Below are 22,500 nucleotides of genomic sequence, written 5' to 3'. Positions count from 1 at the left end.
TACCTTCATTTCCAAGTTCTCCACACTGTAGCTACTGTTATTACACTAAAATCCAAATCTTGTTCTGTCATTTGTTAAGTTAAATCTTTGCTACTGTAAGTTAATTATGAAAGATGTGTATGCGAGTCAAAACTCAACAAGATGAGCTGTTTGGCCTTCACAGACCCAGCCTTATTATTCCCTCCAAAATTGTTACTATTTTGGTTCCTTTGTATGTGATAAATATACTTAATTTTGAGTGAGTATATCCTTGCATTCTTCATGCTTTCTGTTGAATTGTGAAAAGAGAAAAAATGCAAACATTTACAAAATACACAAAAAAGTCACTACACTATTGCACAGTTTTTACCAGGATGACTATAATATTTCACCACATCACCAACTTCTGTTATAAACTTAATTATTTTTCTGTGACTTCAAAACTTTTTATTGGTTATTCTCTCTTTTAGCAATTCAGTTTGTCAGTTTCCAGATACAGCTGAATTATGTAAAAATTTTAAAAGTGTCTTTTCTTTCCAAAACAACACAATTTTTTATAATGAAAACTAATACTATTTAAAACCCAAGTTTCTCTACAGTAATATAAAGATTATGTGAAATATAAGATAATTTATACTTAAGAAAACTTTCTTCTACCATCTTATCAGTATTTTCCAAAGGAACTATGATATGCCTTGGTAATATCAGATTGTTTTGAAAAGTCAACTAAACATGAGTAACTAAAAAAAAATCTTGGATACTGCTTGTTCCTAGTACTATACAGGAAAAAAGTGTAAGGAAATGAGAAACTAGAGACTATGCTAAGAATTACAGGAATATGTGTCCTGCTGACTGGCATTAATTATGCTACATTTCTGTGTCTTTTTTTCTGTTTTGTTTTAATATAAAGGAGGAAATATATGTAGAGCAGATGAGTTTCTCTGCAATAATTCCCTTTGCAAACTACATTTCTGGGTGTGTGATGGAGAAGACGACTGTGGAGACAACTCAGATGAAGCCCCTGATATGTGTGGTATGGCATTTCACATGGGTCTAGATTTTACTCTCATCCCTGAATCGAATGCACTGGCATGAATCAATGAAGTGGTGAGGCGAACCACAAAGCCTGCCATCCTGTGGTTAGGTAGATAAAGTAAAACCACAGATACAGCTTTTGTTCAGGCAATAAGAGATTACCCTGTCCAACAGCTGATGAATTTACAGAGAACCCTCTTAAATCTGAACTTGCACATGTCAACACTACTCAAAGATAGTAATGGTCTGAACTGTAGAAGTTTCATACGAAGACTTCGGCTTTGTACCAAAGTGGTCCTTTAGGCTAAATCATGTTTCTTTTTGGACAGATAACCACATGGGAAAAATGTGAATAATAAAATCATGTAGTTCCACAAGTTACCCACTACTGAGACCAAGGTTGTTCAGAGAAGGAAGATCTATATGAAGATAATATGTGAATATATTAATATATTTAACATGTAACTATATCATTATATTTTAATATTTAAATATATTAAAATATATATTATTTATACATATATATTCTATGTTATAAATATAAATATATTAATAGATTTTATATATATTTAGATGTAGGCAGAGAACTGAAATTAGGAGTTATTTAATATTTTAATCTGAAAATCCTAAAAAAGTTATTGTTTCTTCAAATTCAAGTTACTCTTAACTGATAATTGTCAAGAGCGTACTTACGCAACCAACAACTATCAACGTCCAATTTTCTTACATGTAGCAGAAATTTTTAGCCCTTATTATTATTTGTATCTAATCTCAGCAAAAATGTATTTTACCACTAATTTAAAGAAAAATACTACTACTTTGGATACAATTAAATAGCACATCAGGTGAATTAAAGAAAACATAGACTGAGTGAGTATACATACTCAAATTCTTTGTTCTGTTTGGTGCACCAGGTTAAACCAATATTTTTGAATAGATGATGACATTGAATACTGACATTACAATTGAATAAAAATTTCAAAACAAGAAGACAGCTTTATTTTTAAAGGGATTTAAAACATAAAAATGACAGTTTTTGGAGAGTGTTCTCTGCAGGCACAACTGATGAGAGACATAACTAAGTTTCAATTTTTGTGTTACATAATCTTGCAAAATGGATTCTAGAGAATCACTAGAGATTATATTGTGTCTGAATTATAATATATGGAAAGTACGAACTAATCTACCAGTTTCGAGCCAGAACCTATTATTTTTATAAGTTATGTATATATATAAAATTATATATGTGTATATATTTATGTAATTATTTTTCTATTGTCTATTCCATTTCCACACACAACTAGTGAGTAGAATAGCAAATGGTCGCTAACTAATTAACCATGTGAGGCTCCAGAGTCAGAGCCCCAGGACTACTTTCAGGGCCAGGAAGTGAGTCTCAGTGACAGCTGCTGGAAAACTTAAACTACATCCAGCTTGATTGTGTGCATGTTTTTACATTCCCCTCGGTCATCAGTATAAACATTGAGTCAATCTGTTATGTACCAGCGACTGTGCTAAGTAATTGGGATTATTAAAAAAAAAAAAAAATGAACAGCACATGTTTCTCTCTGACAAGATCTTAATCTAACTGTACAAATCGTAATTTTCATACATTGTATTTCAAGAAATGGTGGAATTAAGTAAAAGGTATAAGTAAGATAGAGAGGAATAAAATGAAGTCTACATAAAGAGGAATTCAGAAAGCTACAGTTTTGAAGGATCCAAACTAAAATACACTGTAGACATTATGAAGAGCGTGAAGAAAAGTGTCATTCATTCACTTAATAAATATTTGTTAAGTTAGAGACTATTATTATTTTTAGTAATATAATGATGAGAGAAACAGACATGGACCCTGACTTCACAGAACTGAGAAGCTAGTAGAATAGGGATTCAAATGATCTAAAAAAAATATATGGCTACAAATGATGATACATGCATTGACAAAAAAGTAGAGTAAGTTATAAAAGAATAGACCCAGAGGAATTTTATTCAATCTTGGTTTATGGAAAATAACATTTGAATTAGTCTGAGAGATAAATCATTGCCAAGTAGGTGAAAGGGATGGGGTGGAGGGAAGGTGGATGACACAATGTTGTAGACAAAGGAAACAAGATGTAGACAGACCCTGAAGCAAAGTAATCCATAGCTTCCTGGAGGAACTGAAAGATCCATGTACTTGGAGCATGCAGAACAGGTAGATATTGGTTTCAGATGAAACTGAAGAGACAGAAGAGTCTAGAACCTTGTAAATCTCTATAAGGATTTTTAGGTTTAGCCTAAAAACAATTAAGAATACTAAAACGTTTTAAACAGAACAGTTCTATAGTCCTATTTATATTTTGCAAATACTGGATAGAAAGGTGCAAGTTTAAGTAAGATAATTGCTAAACTCTAGGCAGGCCATGCTGTTAGCTTGGATTAAGATAATGATAGCACATATGGCAAATATATCACAGATCTGAAGGTGGTTTGAAAAACAAAATAAATTGGATTAAATAATAGAGTAGATATATGGGGCAAGGGAGAGGAAGTTACTAAGTATAATGTATAAGGTGTTTTTGTTTGCACCGTTGAATACATGGGGAACATAGGAAGAGGAACAGTATTGTAAGTAAAGATTAAAAGCCTGGTTTGAGAGACATTTGAGGAGACACTCAAGTATAGATTTCAAGTAGGCCCTAGATATTCAGTTCTGAAGTTTAAAAAGCTGGTCTAGAGTTATAAATTTGAGAGTCAGAATGGATACTATGGAATTCTATGGGATAAAAAAGAGTCAGAATAGAATGGGAACAATGAATATTAAGGAAAACCATGGTGTGAAAAAGAGAAAAAGGCCAGATAATCCAGATTATTTGTACTAAAGTGAGTTTCTAAGTAAGTTCTTAGAACAGTGTTAAAAGTATAATAAGTTACCATTAAATATTTGTCAAAGAGCATGGGATCAACTGTCAATAGAGAGGGAAGTAAAGACAAAAACATTGGAGAATAGGAAAAGGTAGATAAATCAATGAGCTAAAGTTTTACCATAGACAGAAAAAGGATATTAATGAGACTGGTTGAACTAGAAAGTTGGGAAAGTAAGAGGTGGTGGGCAGAACTTACAGCATTCAAATTAGTGGCTTTCTAAATGAAGCAATTGGAGGAAACAGTATATCCAGGTGCACTTAAGTGGATCAGTTAGTGTTCTTACCTGCAAGCAACAGGAAATGTCATTGACTGAATTAAGAAGAGAAATTTCTTGAAATCTTCCAATCTTCACAACCTTCTAGGGCAGTGGGTGTCTTAGGTGAATTAGAGTAAGAGGTCATTGGGTATGAAAAACTCAAGGCTCTAAGAGGTACAGCTATTGGTCGGTTTGTTCATGTGGATATTGATGTTATCTAGGATGTGGAAATGAGTTTGGATGGAGAGCAATGACTATGAAGGGTGGTGCTACAGTCTTTGGTAAATTGGGGAGGGGGTGATGTTTACAATAAAGGTTGATGAGAAAATGGCAATAAGAAAGATGTATAATCAAATGCATAATAGTTTTTGTTTTTATTTTTTTAAATAGAGTGTGATGATGTAACAAATTTCTGAAAGCTAAATTAGGAACTTAAGGGTGTATTTAAACATGAGATAATATGAGGTTTGAGTAATTTAAGAGGCATTCCTAAAAGACCTAAAGGGGAAGAACTATGCTTGGAGTGGGAACCAGATTTCAATTAAACCAAGGAGGTCAAGAAAGAAGGAGTATGGCATATTTAAGGAGCTAATAAAGTAATATTGCTGGAATTTTAGGAGCTACAAGGGATGAGTCTGTAGGAGTGACAGGGACAAAGTAATGATCAGTCTATTATGCCATGTAAAGTATCTTAAATATTATTCTGTAAGTGCTGGATAACTGTGGCAGAGATGATCAGATTAATGTGTCAGGTGGATTCTTCTGGTATCTTTTGGAAGATCTTACATTGGGCAGTGAAATGAAGACATTTAGGATTCCACTTCAGTTTTCTCTGTAAGAGATAATGAAGAGCCAAGGTATTGTAACTGGTATGCATGGAAAGAAGAAGGCAAGTTCGGGGACTGTATCAGCAGGACTGTTGACTAATAAGAGTTGAAGGCCAATAAGTGGAATGCTTTAGAATAATCCCAGACTGTGGCTATGATGTACTACTAACTGAACTATGGAAACAACACATAGTTTATGCTCAGGGAGAAAGAAGTAATGGGAAGGTGATAAAGAATGGGGTTTTGACTTACTGAATTTGAAATTCTTGAGGGGAAATCCTATAATCAATTATGAGATACTAGAATTAGATAGTGAATTGAAAGTTTGAAGGGTATTGTGTCAAGTAAATCCATGAGAATGAGAAGATCAGCAGAGAATTCAAGAGTGAGATCAGAAAACCAATGAAAGAGCCCTGGAGTATTCCACATGTAAAGATAAAGAGTCATTAGAGATGTTTCCTACTCCAAGGGTGGAAGTCTTCAGTTCGATAATGATGGATAGGACAGGATAAAATTCTCCAGCTTTCACTGTTGTCTCTTTTACACACACACACACACACACACACACACACACACACACACACACAGAGACATATATACAGACATATTAAAAATAAATAACAAAGATCATCTATGTGACTCAAATACATATTCACGCATTTCTGTACAGAAACACAGAGTAAGAAACACAGTTATAGTATTGTTGGGACATTTTTTTCACTGTATGACCTATTTTCAAATTTGGACCTGTAACATATGCTTGCTCAAGCTCTCTTCTGTGTGAAATTGCTCTTCAAATAGCTAAGTGTCCTGCCATGTTGTATAAACCTCAGGCATAAATTAATTTGGTACACCAAGTGAAGTCAGCTAAGATAAGGCATCTGGAAATGAGACCATGAAGTTTGGCTCTTTTTCTTACTTTATTTCATTGCAGCTGTGTACTCTTTTCTGTAGTTAATATAAATAACTAGGATCATAGCTTCTATTATCACACATTTTCTAGTACCTGCATGTAGTCAATTTCCACAACAAAAGATATTCATAAAAACTAGATTATGGATTTCAAAAGAAGGAAACAACAAAAAAAGAAAGACCAAAACAAACAAACAAACAAAAGAATTGTAAGTCGTGACCCAAAGGAACTGCTTTGTCTTTTTCTTTTTTTTTTTTTTCAGCCAAGTTTCTTTGCCCACCCACAAGACCTCACAGATGCAGAAATAACAGAATATGCCTGCAGCCTGAGCAAATGTGCAATGGGATTGATGACTGTGGGGACAATTCTGATGAAGATCACTGTGGTGGTAAATCCATTTAATGTGAAATAATTGATTCAGTGACAGCTACAAGATAATATAATGGTTTGGGGGCTCAAAAAATTAAAACGAAGTATTTTCCATGTGGCATGTCTGAGGGTATTTTTTTTCAGACACTTGCTTTTCTGACAAGGTATGAAAATAATCTGCTAACATTCATTTGAATAATAGAGCTATGTGGCTTTATGCAAAGTCTCTGCTAGTCTGTAAATCTCTGTTGGTTATACACACTTTATTCCAGAAAATACTGCAAGAGAGAAAAAACATGGTGGTTTCAAAAGGTTCTCTGTTAAACAGCTCCTGGAGGGGAGAGTGCTAACAAAGATTGTATGTCTGTATACACAATCCTTTCTTCACAGTTGTGAAAGTAACAAAACTCTTAAAACCAAAGGCTTTACTAATGTATGCAGCAAAATGATTTTGTGACAAACCCTGACTGGAACTGGTCAGAGGAAGTTTGTATTACTTTAAAAAGAAAGTCCCATTTAGGGTGAAAATCAAACATTTTCTTGTGGAAATACAGCGTTACTTATTACAGGGTGAATGAACTGTTATTTTTCTGAAAGTCCAGAATCTCAGAATCTTTTTATTTGGCCTATGAGCTTCAAATAAATGATCATGGAGCCATATTTTTCATAGTGTTTAGTAAGAACCTGTTAATTTACTCAATAAATTTGTTTTGGGGGCATCTGGGTGGCTCATTTGGTTAAGCACCTGACTTTGGCTCAGGTCATGATCTCACAGTTTCAGAGCCCTGCGTCCAGCTCTGTGCTGACAGTGAGGAGCCTAGAGCCTGCTTTGGATTCTGTGTCTCCCTCTCTCTCTCTGCCCCTCATCTACTTGTGCTCTCTCTCTCTTTCTCTCTTTCTCTCTCAGAAATAATAAATGAATAAACTTAAAAAATGATTTAAAACGTGTTTTTATTCTTTGAAGCACTAATCATTTTTAATGACTTTATAGGTAAGCTTACATACAAAGCAAGACCATGTAAAAAAGATGAGTTTGCTTGCAATAATAAAAAATGTATCCCCATGGACCTCCAGTGTGATCAACTTGATGACTGTGGAGATGGTTCAGATGAACAAGGCTGCAGAATAAGTGAGTTTATTTTCTGTTAAATTGTAGCAAAATTCAAGTTCAATTTCTACTTCAACATGACTAAAATTTTCTTTACTGGTGTAACAAAATACTGTTTTCAAAGGCTTACTTGATGCCTTTTTTTTTGTAAGACTTTGCCAAAGCAGCCTTAGAATGCCAGTTAAATTAATATCAGAAAGCATGAGGTGGAAGAAGTTGATTTTAGAATGAGTATCTTTGTTAGTACTGAACCTGAGATCTCAATATACAATTACAGACTTTGATGTCAGCAAATAAATCTATATTCCTTAATATTTTATTTTATAAAGTATAAATGTAACATTTTTTTGCCTCTTACAATATTTGAGTGAAAGATGGTCAAGGTCTTAATAATTTATTCCATGTTTTAAAATTTTAATCCATTGCCAAGTTATTCTTAAAGAAGACATTATCAATTTATGTCTTAGAGTGTGATGATATTTGACTTATTAGACCTTGGTTATTTTTATGTTTGTTATTTGATATCTGATTTTCCACATTAAGAAAAATAACCAAACTTATGACTCTAAATTCAGATTTCTCATAAAAGTCATAAAATACTTCCTATTATGGGGTCTCATTTCTTCACATTATGCATCTGAATTATTCCTCACTCAGTGATGAAACAATACCCACCAGGATATGGTCACATATATCTCAACTGAGGTCTAAGTCTACTGGTGTACCTTAAGTATAAAATATTCAAGAATCAGTGGGATGAATAATGGTTACAATTCTCATAATTAAAATTCTCATACTTCAAAATTATTTGATATATGTAAGTAAAATAGAGCTAATTCAACATTATTTTCATGATAATTTTCCTCTCATTTATTTGCATTCTAAAATGTTTTCTGGAAGGGTGCCTGGGTGGCTTAGTCAGTTAAGCGTCTGACTCTTCATCTCAGCTCAGGTCTTCATCTCAGGGTCATGAGTTCAAGCCCCAGGTTGGACTCCATTCTGGCTGTAGAACCTACTTAAAAAAAAAAAAAAAAAAAAAAAGTTTTCTGGAATTGGAGATAAAGCTATGAAATTGCAACTACTATGCTGGAATTACAAATAACACATAGTCTGCCCTGACTTTTTTAACAGTCCACAACCACTGGAGCATGTTCCTCCTCGAATATATTTTCAAGTGAAAAAAAATTTTAAGAACTGATGATTTAGCATACTTGCTTCAGTAACATGGTAGTACCCTTGACCGAATTCCTCAGTACTAAATTTAGGTTAGCAATCAATGCCCACATCTTTAGGTAGCTTCTAGGAAACCATTTGATTCCTAGAGAAGGATGTAGTACTCATATATCATAACATTGCAGTGATAACTTGTCATTAGAAATATTGACTCTTGACTTCCTTTTACATAGTAGTGTACTTCAATTACAGCTGTAAATATCAGCTATTGACAGTTTGGCCTAAACTATATTTAATATAAATGAGTTCAGTTTTTTATCTGCTTCTATACCTGTATAAGAAATAAGGGCTTATATAAAGAGAAGATCATAATCTTATAAATTCAAGAAGAGTTATCTATGGGATAATAAACGTAATTTCAAATTAAGAAAAAAAATAAACTCCCACTTCAGGAATTAGAATTATATTAGTTTTGATGGTATTTTTAAATCCTAGCTCCTGCTGAATATACCTGTGAAGATAATGTGAATCCGTGTGGAGATGATGCATATTGTAATCAAATGAAAACATCTGTTTTTTGTCGCTGTAAGCCTGGATTTCAGAGAAACATGAAAAACAGACAGTGTGAAGGTATAGTACATTTCCTCAACAGCTTGCTCTTAAATCTTTAGGTAATAAAAGACTCATGAGGCTGCTAAATTGTGAGATGACATGGGACTGATTTTCATCAGAATGGTGTGTGTCTACGGGATACCATTTTACCTACAAGAGTGGAAGTCCTTGGGGTCAAGAGCCTGTTTTGTTTGCATGGCTAAGCTAACCATTTCTGGGGCTACAAAGCCTTTTCTATAGCAGATTCAGACCTGTGGGAATTTCAATTGTACTGTTACAACTCTGTTTTGAAATGCAAATAACAAAATTGCTGGTTCAGGAACTATTGAGGAATTAGAGACACTTCATGAAAGAACATGTTTATAATGACCCATTTCTCTTGAGTTGTGGCATTTACAGTGCTGCAATAGGTAATTCACTTTAGAGAACTGTGGGCTTTTGTCCTAACACCATGTCTTAAACAGTGCTTTATATTATCAAGAGTGCCTTCTAAAATTTAAAGACAGGATCTAAGTAAATCTCTGTCAACTTATTTGAGATCATTTAAAACTTGAGCATATAGGATAGCCAGGATCTCATAGTAAGTTATAGGTAAATATAACATACGTCAGACCTTTAACTATAGAACCATGAAATACAGACCTATATATACGTACTACCAGTTTCTCCGCTAAATTGGTATCATTGTGATTAGAGCCAAACCTAAATTGTGTTAAGTCTGGCTTCTCTAGGCTAAATTCAAGTGATAAAAGTGCTTTCACCTACCAGCTTTCTTCTCTACTATCTCTGATATTCTGGGATAAAGAAAAGTGATTTTGTGTTGTGTTAATCAAAATGAGATTATTGAAATGAATTAATTATATTCACCCAAAAGGGGAAGAAGTGTGACCATGTCATATTTATGTACATTTTGAATTATATACTTGTATGGATTTTTCATGACACTTTATTTCTCCATTAACATGTTAACACTGAAAACTGACAGCCTAGGTTTTCTCTATTTTAATGAAAAAAAGCAAATTATTTCTCAAGACTATATTATTTATTTTCCCCCAGACACTTTGTATCAATTGTATATAAACGTGCACACACACACACACACACACACCCTCTTCAAGATTTCATTTCAAATAACATTAATTTTCTAACATTTATTTGTGAATAATGGGCTCTATTTCTGTATATACTTACTAAATTTAAAACTCCCATTCTCAAAAATTTCTTTATTTTTAATTATATTCTTTGCAAGCTATAAGCTTCAACTATACTCTTCATTTTAAGTTGCTGCAAATCCAGTATTTTTGTTGTGCAAATTAGCAACTTCTGAACTCCAATAAAATTTGTATCTTTACTAAATGAAGTTTTGATGGTAAGGAAAAGCAATTTGATTTGGTACAGAGGAAGGGAAAGACATTACTTTGATTCATAATTCAAAGAATTCAAATGTGTTTGTGTTCTTCCTATATAGCTCAAAAAGAGAATAAGAAATCACTATTTGATGTTAGAGTAAAAACACTTTAATTAGAATACATAAAGGGAAGACAAATTAAAGAAAATAACAGCAGAGAAGTAGAAATGGATTAATAGTTACTATGTGCCAAGCACTGTTCTAGGTACACGACATGTGTGAGCTTCTTCCTCTCCCTTCACAAGTTCACAGTACAGACATTAGTATATACATATATACTAAAAATATATGTGTATTTTTAAGTAATCTCTCTGTGCAACATGGAATCACAACCCTGAGATCAAAAGTCACATGCTTTACCAACTGAGCCAACCAGACGACACCCTGACATTAGTATAGAGTTGAGAGACAAGGAGAAAATGGTGATTCTGGCCAATATGAGACCATGGGAGGGATTTTGAATCCACATCAAAGGGAAACCAAAAAATCAAATAACATCCTGTTCAAAGTTACAGGTGTCAAACAAATCAAGTACATTTATTGTAATGCTTTTTTGATGGCTAAATGCTGATAAGATATACTTTGCCTTATCCCTGGTACAATATTCACTAACAATACAGTTTTCATCTCTTTACCCTACGTTTCAATCCAACACAGAAATGAATTGTTGTGAAAGTACTTAAGTTCACCTTGGGCAAAGTATCACAGTAGAGACAACAGCATCAGAAAGCCTTACACTGTCATTTGCAAGTGTTTGTGGGAAAGTCCTGATCTCTACCACTGAGGCTTTGGAACACAGTTGAGAGTTAAATGAAAGATAATTATTATTGCTGAGCTTAATCTTGAATTTTCTAATTCAAAAGAAGGATTTATCTCACAGGTTTATTACATAATTAGGGCAACTATACATGATATAAGAAGCAGAGGAATTATGCTGAGAAAGCAGTAATTCACCAGAATAACCTGATGTCATTGCTGGCCCTGCTTAAGCCATTAAAATTAGAGGCATGTGTTAAGCCACAGAATATTGCCTGTGATTTATTTATTTATTACTTATGGCATATGTATATTTATTTACTTATAGACATTCATAGTTTTGTTGTTGTTTATTTTACATAGCCCTTCTGGTAACATCATCACATCGTATTTTTGAAGCCAGAAGTGTGTTACAAAGTGTAGCTATATGTTCCCTTTTTGCCAAGAATTGTGTAAAATGAAGGGAATAAAATAAATGAATAATAATTTAAGCCCTCAAGGTACTGACAGTCAAGTAGGGGATATGAATATATGACCACATATATGAAATGTAGTATATACAGGGCTGTACGAGAGATATGGTGGAGAAACTATGGGATGGATATTCACTACCATCCCGTGGTGGAGAACAATGAAGGTTTTACTTCAGGTGGATCTTGAGAGATGAATATAAATTCTTTGTGTGAAGGTGGGCAAGAGGATCATGGGACATTATATGATATGTACAAAGGTATGGACATAGGTAATCAATTACCCGATTAAAAGGAAACCTAAAGAAGTGTTTGTTTGTTTGTTTGTTTGTTTGAGTGAATGAAAACACTAAGGAAGTTTGAAGAGGTATTTCAATGTTTTGGTTTAAAAAGCAATCAACACTTGATGAGTTATTATAGTGAAACTATTATGAAAAAATAATTGTTATGGCCAGAAAATATGACACAGCAAGTCACAGACTTGAGATTTTTTAAAAGACAATAAAAGAAATAGCAATGAAAAAGTTGAAGGAAGAAAAATAAATATGTCTTTTTTGAAATGTGGAAAGAATGGGAGTCTCTTTGGGAGTATGATGATGCTATTTAGAGCTCTTCTCTTCTAGACCTTAATGAATGTTTGGTGTTTGGCACATGTTCCCACCAATGTATAAATGTGGAAGGGTCGTATAAATGTGTGTGTGACCAGAATTTTCAGGAAAGGAACAACACCTGCATAGCAAAAGGTAAGGTTTTAACAATTATTTCAAATGCTGTTATAACTGCTTTAAGATCTTATGGGGAAAACAACATTTCATGTCATATTTTAGCCTTAATGCCTGAAAATATAAATAAATCTCTTTAATACTGACCTATTTGCCCAGGTGATTAGTTATCATTCTTAATTAATCTAATCTGGGATAGGTTTTAGACATAACTGTCAAATACATGGTTACTGTTAAGATCACTTCATGTTTGAAAAATCTGTTCAAAAGGAGGGAAAAGTTTAAAAGCCGATGTGATAGAATATAAAGTATCTTTCTTCATCTGCTCTCAGTGTATTTGAGAAATATTTTTATACCAATGAAATAACAGGTTAAAGTTAGCATTATAAGGAGAATGGAATTTTGAGTAAGAATTTAAAAGGTTTTAAAATAAAATCATGCTTTAATTCAGACCTCCTTTACCTAAGACTATAATTTTAAAACGTGAAGTCAGGTATTTGGAGCTTTTTTAGATATTGATTTTAATGCTTATGTTTTTACTAAATAACATTGTAACATATTATTGGTTGTAGTACATAATTGGACAACGTTCATAGGAGACAGTTATTATCAGTGGAAAACAACATGATATAGTGGATGGGCTGTAGAGGTAGATGTACTTGAATTTGATCCTAGTATTGCCCCTCCTTTGCAATCTGTAGCATCAGGGAAGTTATTAAACTCTCTGAGCCTCATTTCCTCATCTGTAAAATGTAAATATGAATCCTTACTTTCCATGCCTGCCATAACATAGCTAACATAACCAAATGAGAACCTGTGGAGCTGAACTATACTTAATTGTCTGTTTGTTTAATTTGCAGATAGTATATATCCAATTCAATCTTTATGGTTTCATTAATATTTTAGTTAATATATTCAGAATTCACATTAGGGTTTTACTTGTCTCAGTATACAAATTACATTAGTATCGTATTGTAGCTGTCAAAACTTCAAGCTATAGGGACCCACGAGCAACACTCTAGACACATTAATGTAGTAAATGCTGATATCATAATAAAAAATTAAGAAATATTAGAAATACATAGTATTAGAAGAAGACTCTCTACCTCTTAATTTTAATTTCTTAACCTAAAGCAACTCAGATGCAGAAACTAAAATCTCAGGAATGTTTGAGGCTTAATGAGTACACAATGTAACATCTGAATATTGAGAATCAAAGCATTAGAACATAATGCATTGCAATTAATATAATAGAAATCTCTCTTTATGAATAGGATATATACTACAAACAACTAATTTCTAGCCACAGACTAAGCTTTGCCTGGGAAAACCGACATCAATAAGTCTTAGAAGTGTCTAGGTTAGTGTGTATTAGAAATAAGTCATGAAGACTAAAACATGATATAAAGTTGGTTGATTTTTATTAAGCAAGAACATGTGTTAAGAATAATAATTCAAGATAATTTAAAAGTACAATTATTGATTTTACTTTAGTTGAAATTTACTTTATTTTTGTATTTCATTATAATAATCTCCAGGCTCTGAAGATCAAGTTCTCTACATTGCTAATGACACTGATATCCTGGGTTTTATATATCCATTCAACTACAGTGGCGATCATCAACAAATTTCTCATATTGAACATAATTCAAGGATAACAGGGATGGATGTATATTATCAAAGAGATATGATTATTTGGAGTACTCAGTTTAATCCAGGCGGGATCTTCTACAAAAGGATCCATGGCAGAGAAAAAAGGCAAGCAAACAGTGGCTTGATTGTAAGTAAATAACATTGACTATTTGAAGGCTCATACCTTTCCACCTTCCTGCTTTTTTTGTTTTTGTTTTTGTTTTTTATCTATCACAATATCTGACTATAGGAGGTAACTAATACATTCAATAATTTTTCCCAATATTCTCCCTGTATAAAAATAAAACATTTCCCTACTCATTTATTTGCACAGCTGCATATGATTTAATTGTATGATACTGTGTTTTTGTTTTAATACATTTGCTTTAGCTATACAAGAATAGTAATGAATAATACCTGTTACTTCTAGTGCATTTTATATTTTGTATTATTTAACATTATATTATGATGTGAGTTTTTTTCATCATGAGATGAGATTGGGAATCATTACTTTTTCACATTAGAAAATAAACTGCCAAAAATATGCGGGGAATATTGTTTCATTTTTAACAATATCAGAAATATACTTCTCTTCTAGGGCAAGAAATCAACTCAATTGTGTAACCATTTCTTCTGACTCTTGATAACTATATTTCAGGGAACATCCAAAACAGAGCAATATTTTTTGCTGGTATATGATGGACATGTTGATTATCGTGGTATTCCTTTTGAGAAAAAATAAACTAGAACATTTGTTTAGATCTGTGGTTGTACACTATCCTTTTTTTTTTTTGTTTGTTTGTTTTAGGGCATGTCAATTTATTGTGTATTTTCTATTTTGAAGTAACCTGGGAGAAAATTGACAGATAAATACTTATTTTTATGGGGCATGGCCCATTCCCATACAACCAAAAAGTCAAGTGCTAAAACAGTAGGATATAATTGAAGCTTTGTATTTGAAAAGAATCAGAAGCACCTATCTGGAAGACTTTACTATCTTTTACAGTGGTATCTACCATAAAAATTTGAACTTCATGAATACCATTTGAATGAAATTTGGAAGGTATTTTTATCAGGTAGATCACAATAATCTGGTTTTAAATGAAGTCATATTAACTTTCTAATTCAGCTTAGATTAAATTAACTTGAGTAAAAATCCATATACATCAGAGTTGTTTCTTCAACTCCTTCCACACCAAAACACTGTTTTATATACCACCTTTAGCTCTATTAAGAACAGTTCTAGGAGAAAGCCAAGAAATTTACTAGATCACTCTGTCTTTCTTCACTCAATCACTTGCTATCAGCCAAAAGTTGGTCAGTCTTAACTAGCTTTAGCTTTCTGTATCCATAAAACACAAATCTGCTTTGCAACAACATTGTTCCTATGGTACTATTTCATCTCTTATTAAAATGAAGTGATAAAGAGTATGTACTGTGGAGTTACATTGCCTGGGTTTTAATTTTGTTCTTATTGCTTATTAGCCTTTTAGCTTCTCTGCCCTCTCTATTTCATGAGGTTTTAGTGAGGAATATATATATATATATAGATGTATATATATATATACATATATATATAGATGTATATATATATATGCATGCATATACACACATGTACTGTATTATGTTAGTGTTAATAGTTCTTGGCACATAATAAGCACTATATAGATGATTGCTATTAACATGATGACGATGCCAATGATGACCATGATGTTGATGATAATTGACAAGGTAATTTTCTCTATGATGCATATTATCACATGAAAAATTATTTGTAACTTACTTTTGTCTGAATTTTATTTTCTAAAAATATATCTTGAATTTGATACAATTTTTTCAGTAAAGCTTATTTGATAGTTATTTCAGTTTTGTCCTTGGGGAGATTAATTATAATCAATGTCTTCTAGTAAGCAGAGTTTATTGTAGATCAGAAACCAAATTTGATTACTGTTTGGTAATTAAGATTTTATTCTTAAACATAAAAATATATAAATATATGTGTTTTATGTGTATATTATATGTTGATGTGTATATATTTTAATATTTTAATTTTTAATGTTATGACTGTACTATAGAATCTTTTGTAACTAATGGTAAAGCTATTGATTAACGTTTTCCTCATAGGATGTGAAACTTCATTTTATCTTTTAATGGAAGTGATTACATGTGTTGTATCATCTAGGCTTTGTTTTTCTCTCTTTCTTCACACCTACCCACAGCTAACAGTATTTACTAGGTACATTTTCTAGGATTCCATCATAGCTGATTAAATGTCATGATTTGAAGATTGGAACCTCTGAGCCATGAGTTTTAGGGCCATGTTCTAGACATTGAGCACTCCATAGAAATTCCAACCAACACACTGCAAACAAAACAAAACTTAAGGCTATACAGATGAGGGAAATCTTTTAACTTCACTTCCTAAATCTCTTTTGTAACCCTGATACCTCAATATTATAAATATGGAATAAGTCCATTCTTAACATCTTTCTTTTTTAATAATTTATTGTCAAGTTACCTAACATACAGTGTATACAGTATAGTCTTGGCTTTGGGAGTAGATTCCTATGATTCATCACTTACATCCCAACAAGTGCTCATCCCAACAAGTGCCCTCCTCAAAGTCCATCGCCCATTTTCCCACCCCTATACACTGTCCCCCTATGAACCCTCAATTTGGTCTCTGTGTTTAAGAGTCTCTTATGGTTTGCCTCCCTCTCTGTTTGCAACTTATTTTTCCTTCCCTTCCCCTATCGTTTTCTGTTAAGTTTCTCAAATTCCACAAATGAGTAAAAACATATGATATCTGTCTTTCTCTGACTTATTTCATTTAGCATAATACCCTCCTCCAGTTCCATCCATGTTGTTGCAAATTCATTCTTTTTCACTGCCAAGTTGTATTCCATGTATATATATACATACATACACACACCACATTTTCTTTATCCATTCATTAATGGATGGACATTTGGGCTCTTTCCATACTTTGGCTATTGTTGATAATGCCACTGTAAATACTGGGGTGCATGTGCCCCTTCAAAGCAGCATCCCTGTATCCTTTGAATAAATATGTAGTAGTATAATCGCTGGGTCATAGGGTAATTCTGTTTTTAATTTTTTGAGGAACCTCACACTGTTTTCCAGAGTGGTTGCACCAGTTTGCATTCCCACCAACAGAGAAAGTGTGTTCCCCTTTCTCCACATCCTTGCCAACATCTGCTGTTCCCTGAGTTGTTATAGTTAGCCACTTAACCAGTGTGAGGTGGTATCTCAGTGTGGTTTTGATTTGTATTTCCCTGATCATGAGAGATGTTGAGCATCTTTTCATGTGTCTGTTAGCCATCTGGATGTCTTCTTTGGAAAAAGTGTCTATTCATGCCTTTTGCCCATTTCTTTACTGGATTATTTGTTTTTTGGGTGTTGAGTTTGGTAAGTTCTTTTTAGATTTTTGATACTACCCCTTTATCAGATACATCATTTGCAAATATCTTTTCCCATTCTGTTGGTTGCCTTTTACTTTTGTTGATTGTTTCCTTTGCTGTGCAGAAGCTTTTTATCTTGATGAAGTCTCAATGGTTCATTTTTGCATTATTTCTCTTGCCTTTGGAGACATGTCAAGTGAGAACTTGCTGTAGCCAAGATCAAAGAAGTTGTTGCCTGTTTTCTCCTCTAAGATTTTGATGATTTCTTGTCTCACTTTTAGGTCTTTCATCCATTTTGAATTTATTTTCGTGTATGGTTTAAGAAAGTGGCACAGTTTCATTCTTCTGCTTGTTGCCGCCCAGCTCTCCCAGCACCATTTGCTGAAGAGACTTTTTTCCATTGGATACTCTTTCCTGCTTTGTCAAAGATTAGTTGGTCATACATTTGTGGGTCCATTTCTGGGTTCTCTAATCAATTCCATTGGTCTATGTGTCTGTTTTTGTTCCGGTACCAGACTGTCTTGATGATTACAGCTTTGTAGTACAGACTAAAGTCTGGGATTGTGATACCTCCAGCTTTGGTTTTCTTTTTCAACATAACTTTGGCATTTTGGGGTCTTTTGTGGTTCTATACAAATTTTAGATTGTTTCTTCTAGCTCTGTGAAGAATGCTGGTGCTATTTTGATTGGGATTGCATTGAAGGTATAGATTGCTTTGGGTAGTACTGACATTTTAACAGTTTTTGTTATTCCAATCCATGAGCATGGAATGTTTTTCCATTTTTTTGTGTCTTCTTCAATTTATTCATTAGTTTTCTATACTTTTCAACATACAAATATTTTCTCTTTGGTTAGATTTATTCCTAGGTATATTATGGTTCTTGGTGCAGTTGTAAATTGGATCGATTTCTTGATATCTCTTTCTGTTGCTTCATTATTGGTGTGTAGAAATGCAACTGATTTCTTTATGTTGATATTATATCCTGCTACTTTCTGAATTCATGTATTAGTTCTAGCAGTTTTTTGGTGGAGTATTTCAGGTTTTCTGTGTAGAGTATCATGTCATCTGTGAAAAGTGAATGTTTGACTTCTTTCTTTGCCAGTTTGGATGCTTTTTATTTCATTTTGTTGTCTGATTGCAGAGTCTAGGACTTCCAACACTATATTAAACAACAGTGGTGAGAGTGGACATCATTGTCATGTTCCTAATCTCAGAGGGAAAGCTCTCAGTTTTTCCCCATTTAGGATGATATTACCTGTGGGCCTTTCATAGATGTCTTTTTTGATGTAAGGTTAGGTTCCTTCTATCCTGACTTTCTGGAGGGTTTTTATTAAGAATAGATGCTGTATTTTGTCCAGTGCTTTTCTCCATCTATTGAAAGGGTCATATGGTTCTTATCCTTTCTTCTGTTACTGTGATGTATCATGTTGATTGATTTGCAAATATTGAACCAGCTCTGCAGCCAGGATTGGGCTTGATCATGGTGAATAATTTTTTTAATATACTGCTATATTTGATTTGCTGGTATCTTGTTGAGAATTTTTTATATCCATGTTCATGAGGGATATTGGCCTCTAACTCTCCTTTTTAGTGGAGTCTTTGGTTTGAGAATCAAGGTAATACCAGCTTCAGAGAATGAGTCCAGAAGCCTTCCTTCCTTTTTTTTTTTTTTTTGAAACAGCCTAGAAGAATAGGTAGGTATTAACTCTGCTTTAAATGTCTGGTAGAATTCCCCTGAGAAGCCATCTGGCCCATGACTCTTATTTGTTGGGAGATTTTGATAACCAACTCAATTTCTTTGCTGCTTATAGGTCTGTTCAACTTTTCTGTTTCTTCCTGTTTGAGTCTTGTTAGTGTGTGGGTGTCTAGGAATTTTCCCATTTCTTCCAGGTTGTCCAGTTTGTTGGCATAGAATTTTTCATAGTATTATCTGATAATTGCTTGTATTTCTGAGGGATTTTTTGTGATCTCTCTTCTTTCATTTGTGATTTTATCTATTTGGGTCCTCTTTTTGAGAAGTCTGGCTCAAGGTTTATTAATGTTGTTTGTTCTTTCAAGAAACCAGCTCTTAGATTCATTGATCTATTTTACTGTTACTTTTTTTTCTTTTTTTTTTTTTTTTTTTTTTGATTCTATATTGTTTATTTTTGCTCTAATCTTTACTTTTTCTCTTCTTCTGCTGGCTTTGGGCTTTCTTTGCTGATGTGTTTCTAATTCCTTTAGGTATGAGGTTAGGTTCTGTATTTGGGAACTTTCTTGTTTCTTGAGATAGGCCTGGATTGCAATGTATTTTCCTCTTAGGACTACCTTTGCTTCATCCCAAAGTGTCTGGACTGTCATGTTTTCATTTTCATTTGCTTCCACATTTTTTTTAAATTTCTTCTTTAATTTACTGGTTGACCCATTCATTCTTTAGTAGGATGTTCTATAACCTCCATGTATTTGGAGACTTTCCAAAATTTCTCTTGTGGTTGATTTCAAGTTTCATAGCATTGTGATCTGAAAATATGCATTGTAGCATCTCAATCCTTTTATATTTGTTGAAGGCTGTCTTGTGACCCAGTATGTGATTTATTTTGGAGAATGTTCCATATGCACTAGAGAAGAATGTGTATTCTGCTGCTTTTGGATGAAAAGTCTTGAATATATCTGTTAAGTCCATCTGGTCTAGTATGTCATTCAGAGCCACTGTTTTCTTACTGATTTTCTGCCTAGATGATCTGTCCATTGTTGTAAGTAGAGTATTAAAGTCCCCTACAATCACAGTATTGCTATCTATACATTTATTTATGTTTGTGATAAATTGATTTATATATTTGGGTTCCTCTACATTGAGGGCATAAAAATTTACACCTGTTAGTTCTACTTGAATGATAGACCCCTTAATTATAATATAATGCCCTTCTTCATCTCTTGTTGCAGTGGTTATTTTAAAAATCTAATGTGGGGGCGCCTGGGTGGCGCAGTCGGTTAAGCGTCCGACTTCAGCCAGGTCACGATCTCACGGTCCGTGAGTTCGAGCCCCGCGTCGGGCTCTGGGCTGATGGCTCAGAGCCTGGAGCCTGTTTCCGATTCTGTGTCTCCCTCTCTCTCTGCCCCTCCCCCGTTCATGCTCTGTCTCTCTCTGTCCCAAAAATAAATAAACGTTGAAAAAAAAAAAAAATCTAATGTGTCTGATATAAGTATAGCTACTGCAGCTTTCTTTTGACATCCAGTAGCATGATAGATGGTTCTCCATCCCCTCACTTTCAATCTGCAGGTCTCCTCATGTCTAAAATGAGTCTCTTGTATGGGCGGCTGGGTGGCTCAGTTGGTTAAGTGTCTGACTTCGGCTCGAGTCATGATCTCACAGTTCGTGATTTCGAGCCCTGCATCAGGCTTCGTGCTAACAGCTCAGAGCTGGGAGCCTGCTTTGGATTCTGTGTCTCCTCTCTCTCTGACCCTTCTCTGCTCAAGCACTGCCTCTCTCTCTCTCAAAAAATAAATAAACCTTATTTTTTTTTTTAAATAATAAAATGAGTCTCCTGTAGGCAGCATATAGATGGCTGCTGGTTTTTTTTTAATCCATTCTGATACCCTGTATTTTTTGATTGGAGCATTTAGTCCATTTCCATTCAGAGTGATTATTAAAAGATATGGATTTAGTGTCATTGTGTTATCTATAGGTTTCATGCTTGAGGTGATGCCTCTGGTCCTTTGTAGTCTTTGCTGCTTTCCACTCACAGAATACTCCTTAGGATCTCCTACATGGCTGGTTTAGTGGTCATGAACTCCTTTAGATTTTGTTTGTCTGGGAAAGCCTTTATCTCTCCTTCTGTTCTGAATGACAGCCTTCTGGATAAAGGATTCTTGGCTGCATTTTTTTCCTATTCAGCACATTGAGTATTTCATGCCACTCCCTTCTGTCTTGCTAAGTTTTAGTAGACAGGTCTACTACTACCCTTATGTGTTTACCCTTGTAGGTTAAGGCACATTGTCCCTACCTGCTTTCAGAATTCTCTCTTCATCTTTGTATTTTTCCAGATTCACTATGACATGTCATGGTGTTGACCTGTTTATGTTGATTTTTAAGGGAGATCTCTGTGCCTCCTGGACTTGGATATCTGCATACTTCCCCAGATTAGGGAAGCTCTCAGCTATAATTTGTTCAAATAATCCTTCTGTCCCTTTCTCTCTCTTCTTCTTCTGTAACTCCTATGATATGGATATTATTTTCTTTCATTGAATCATTTAGATCTCTAACTCTCCCCTTGTGGTCTAGTAATTTCCTTTCCCTCTTTTTCTCAGCTTCATCATTTCCCATAATTTTATTGTTTCACCTATTCTCTCCTCTGCTTCTTCCACCACTGCATCTAGTTCATTTTGCATGTTGTTTATAACATTTCTTAATTCATCATAACTATTTTTTAGGTCCTTGATCTCTGTAGCAATAGATTCTCTGCTATCTTCTATGCTTTTTTTCAAGCCCAGCTATTAGTCTTATGACTATTATTCTAAATTCTTGTTCATATATATTGTTTATATCTGTTTTGAGCAATTCTCTAGCTGTCATTTCTTCCTGAAATTTATTTTTAAGAGAATTTTTCCATTTCATCATTTTGGTTAGTTTTTTATCTTTTATGCGTTTTAATAGCTTGTTATGTGTCCTGTACCTGTGAGTACTACTATATTAAAAAGGGGTCACACACTGTTCAGAGCCTGGCATTTCAGTGTTTTTGGAGTGGTTGCATGCACTCTGTTGTTGAATCTTTGGTTGATTTATCTCACTGCTCATAGTGGTGGACTGGACCTTCCGCCACGTGTGCTTTGATTTGTTCATTTAAGTAACCCTGGAAGAAAGGAGAAAAGTGGGAGAAGAAACCTTATCCCACACAAAGAGAGAAATGACAGGGGTGGAAAAAAAGACC

The 22,500-nt window shown here is 33.8% G+C and overlaps 1 protein-coding gene across 4 annotated transcripts in view; it reads left to right on the top strand.

Moving 5' to 3' along the window:
- LRP1B (LDL receptor related protein 1B) overlaps positions 1–22,500 on the top strand; it is a 1,898,953-nt gene that overhangs the window by 1,751,573 nt on the left and 124,880 nt on the right. For 3 of the 4 annotated variants that reach the window (XM_040474969.1, XM_040474970.1, XM_040474968.1), the window contains exons 72-77: positions 890–1,012; positions 6,183–6,308; positions 7,281–7,418; positions 9,066–9,200; positions 12,440–12,559; positions 14,077–14,318. In XM_040474969.1, the coding sequence (XP_040330903.1) occupies positions 890–1,012; positions 6,183–6,308; positions 7,281–7,418; positions 9,066–9,200; positions 12,440–12,559; positions 14,077–14,318 (884 nt within the window). Of the gene's footprint in view, positions 1–889; positions 1,013–6,182; positions 6,309–7,280; positions 7,419–9,065; positions 9,201–12,439; positions 12,560–14,076; positions 14,319–22,500 lie in introns of those variants that run through there. The other variant, XM_040474971.1, reaches the window with a different exon arrangement.

The sequence above is a fragment of the Herpailurus yagouaroundi genome, unplaced genomic scaffold, assembly GCF_014898765.1.
Source record: "Herpailurus yagouaroundi ecotype Mexico unplaced genomic scaffold, PumYag 140, whole genome shotgun sequence".
NCBI lineage: Eukaryota > Metazoa > Chordata > Mammalia > Carnivora > Felidae > Herpailurus > Herpailurus yagouaroundi.
This window is presented reverse-complemented; position numbering and strand designations above follow the sequence as displayed.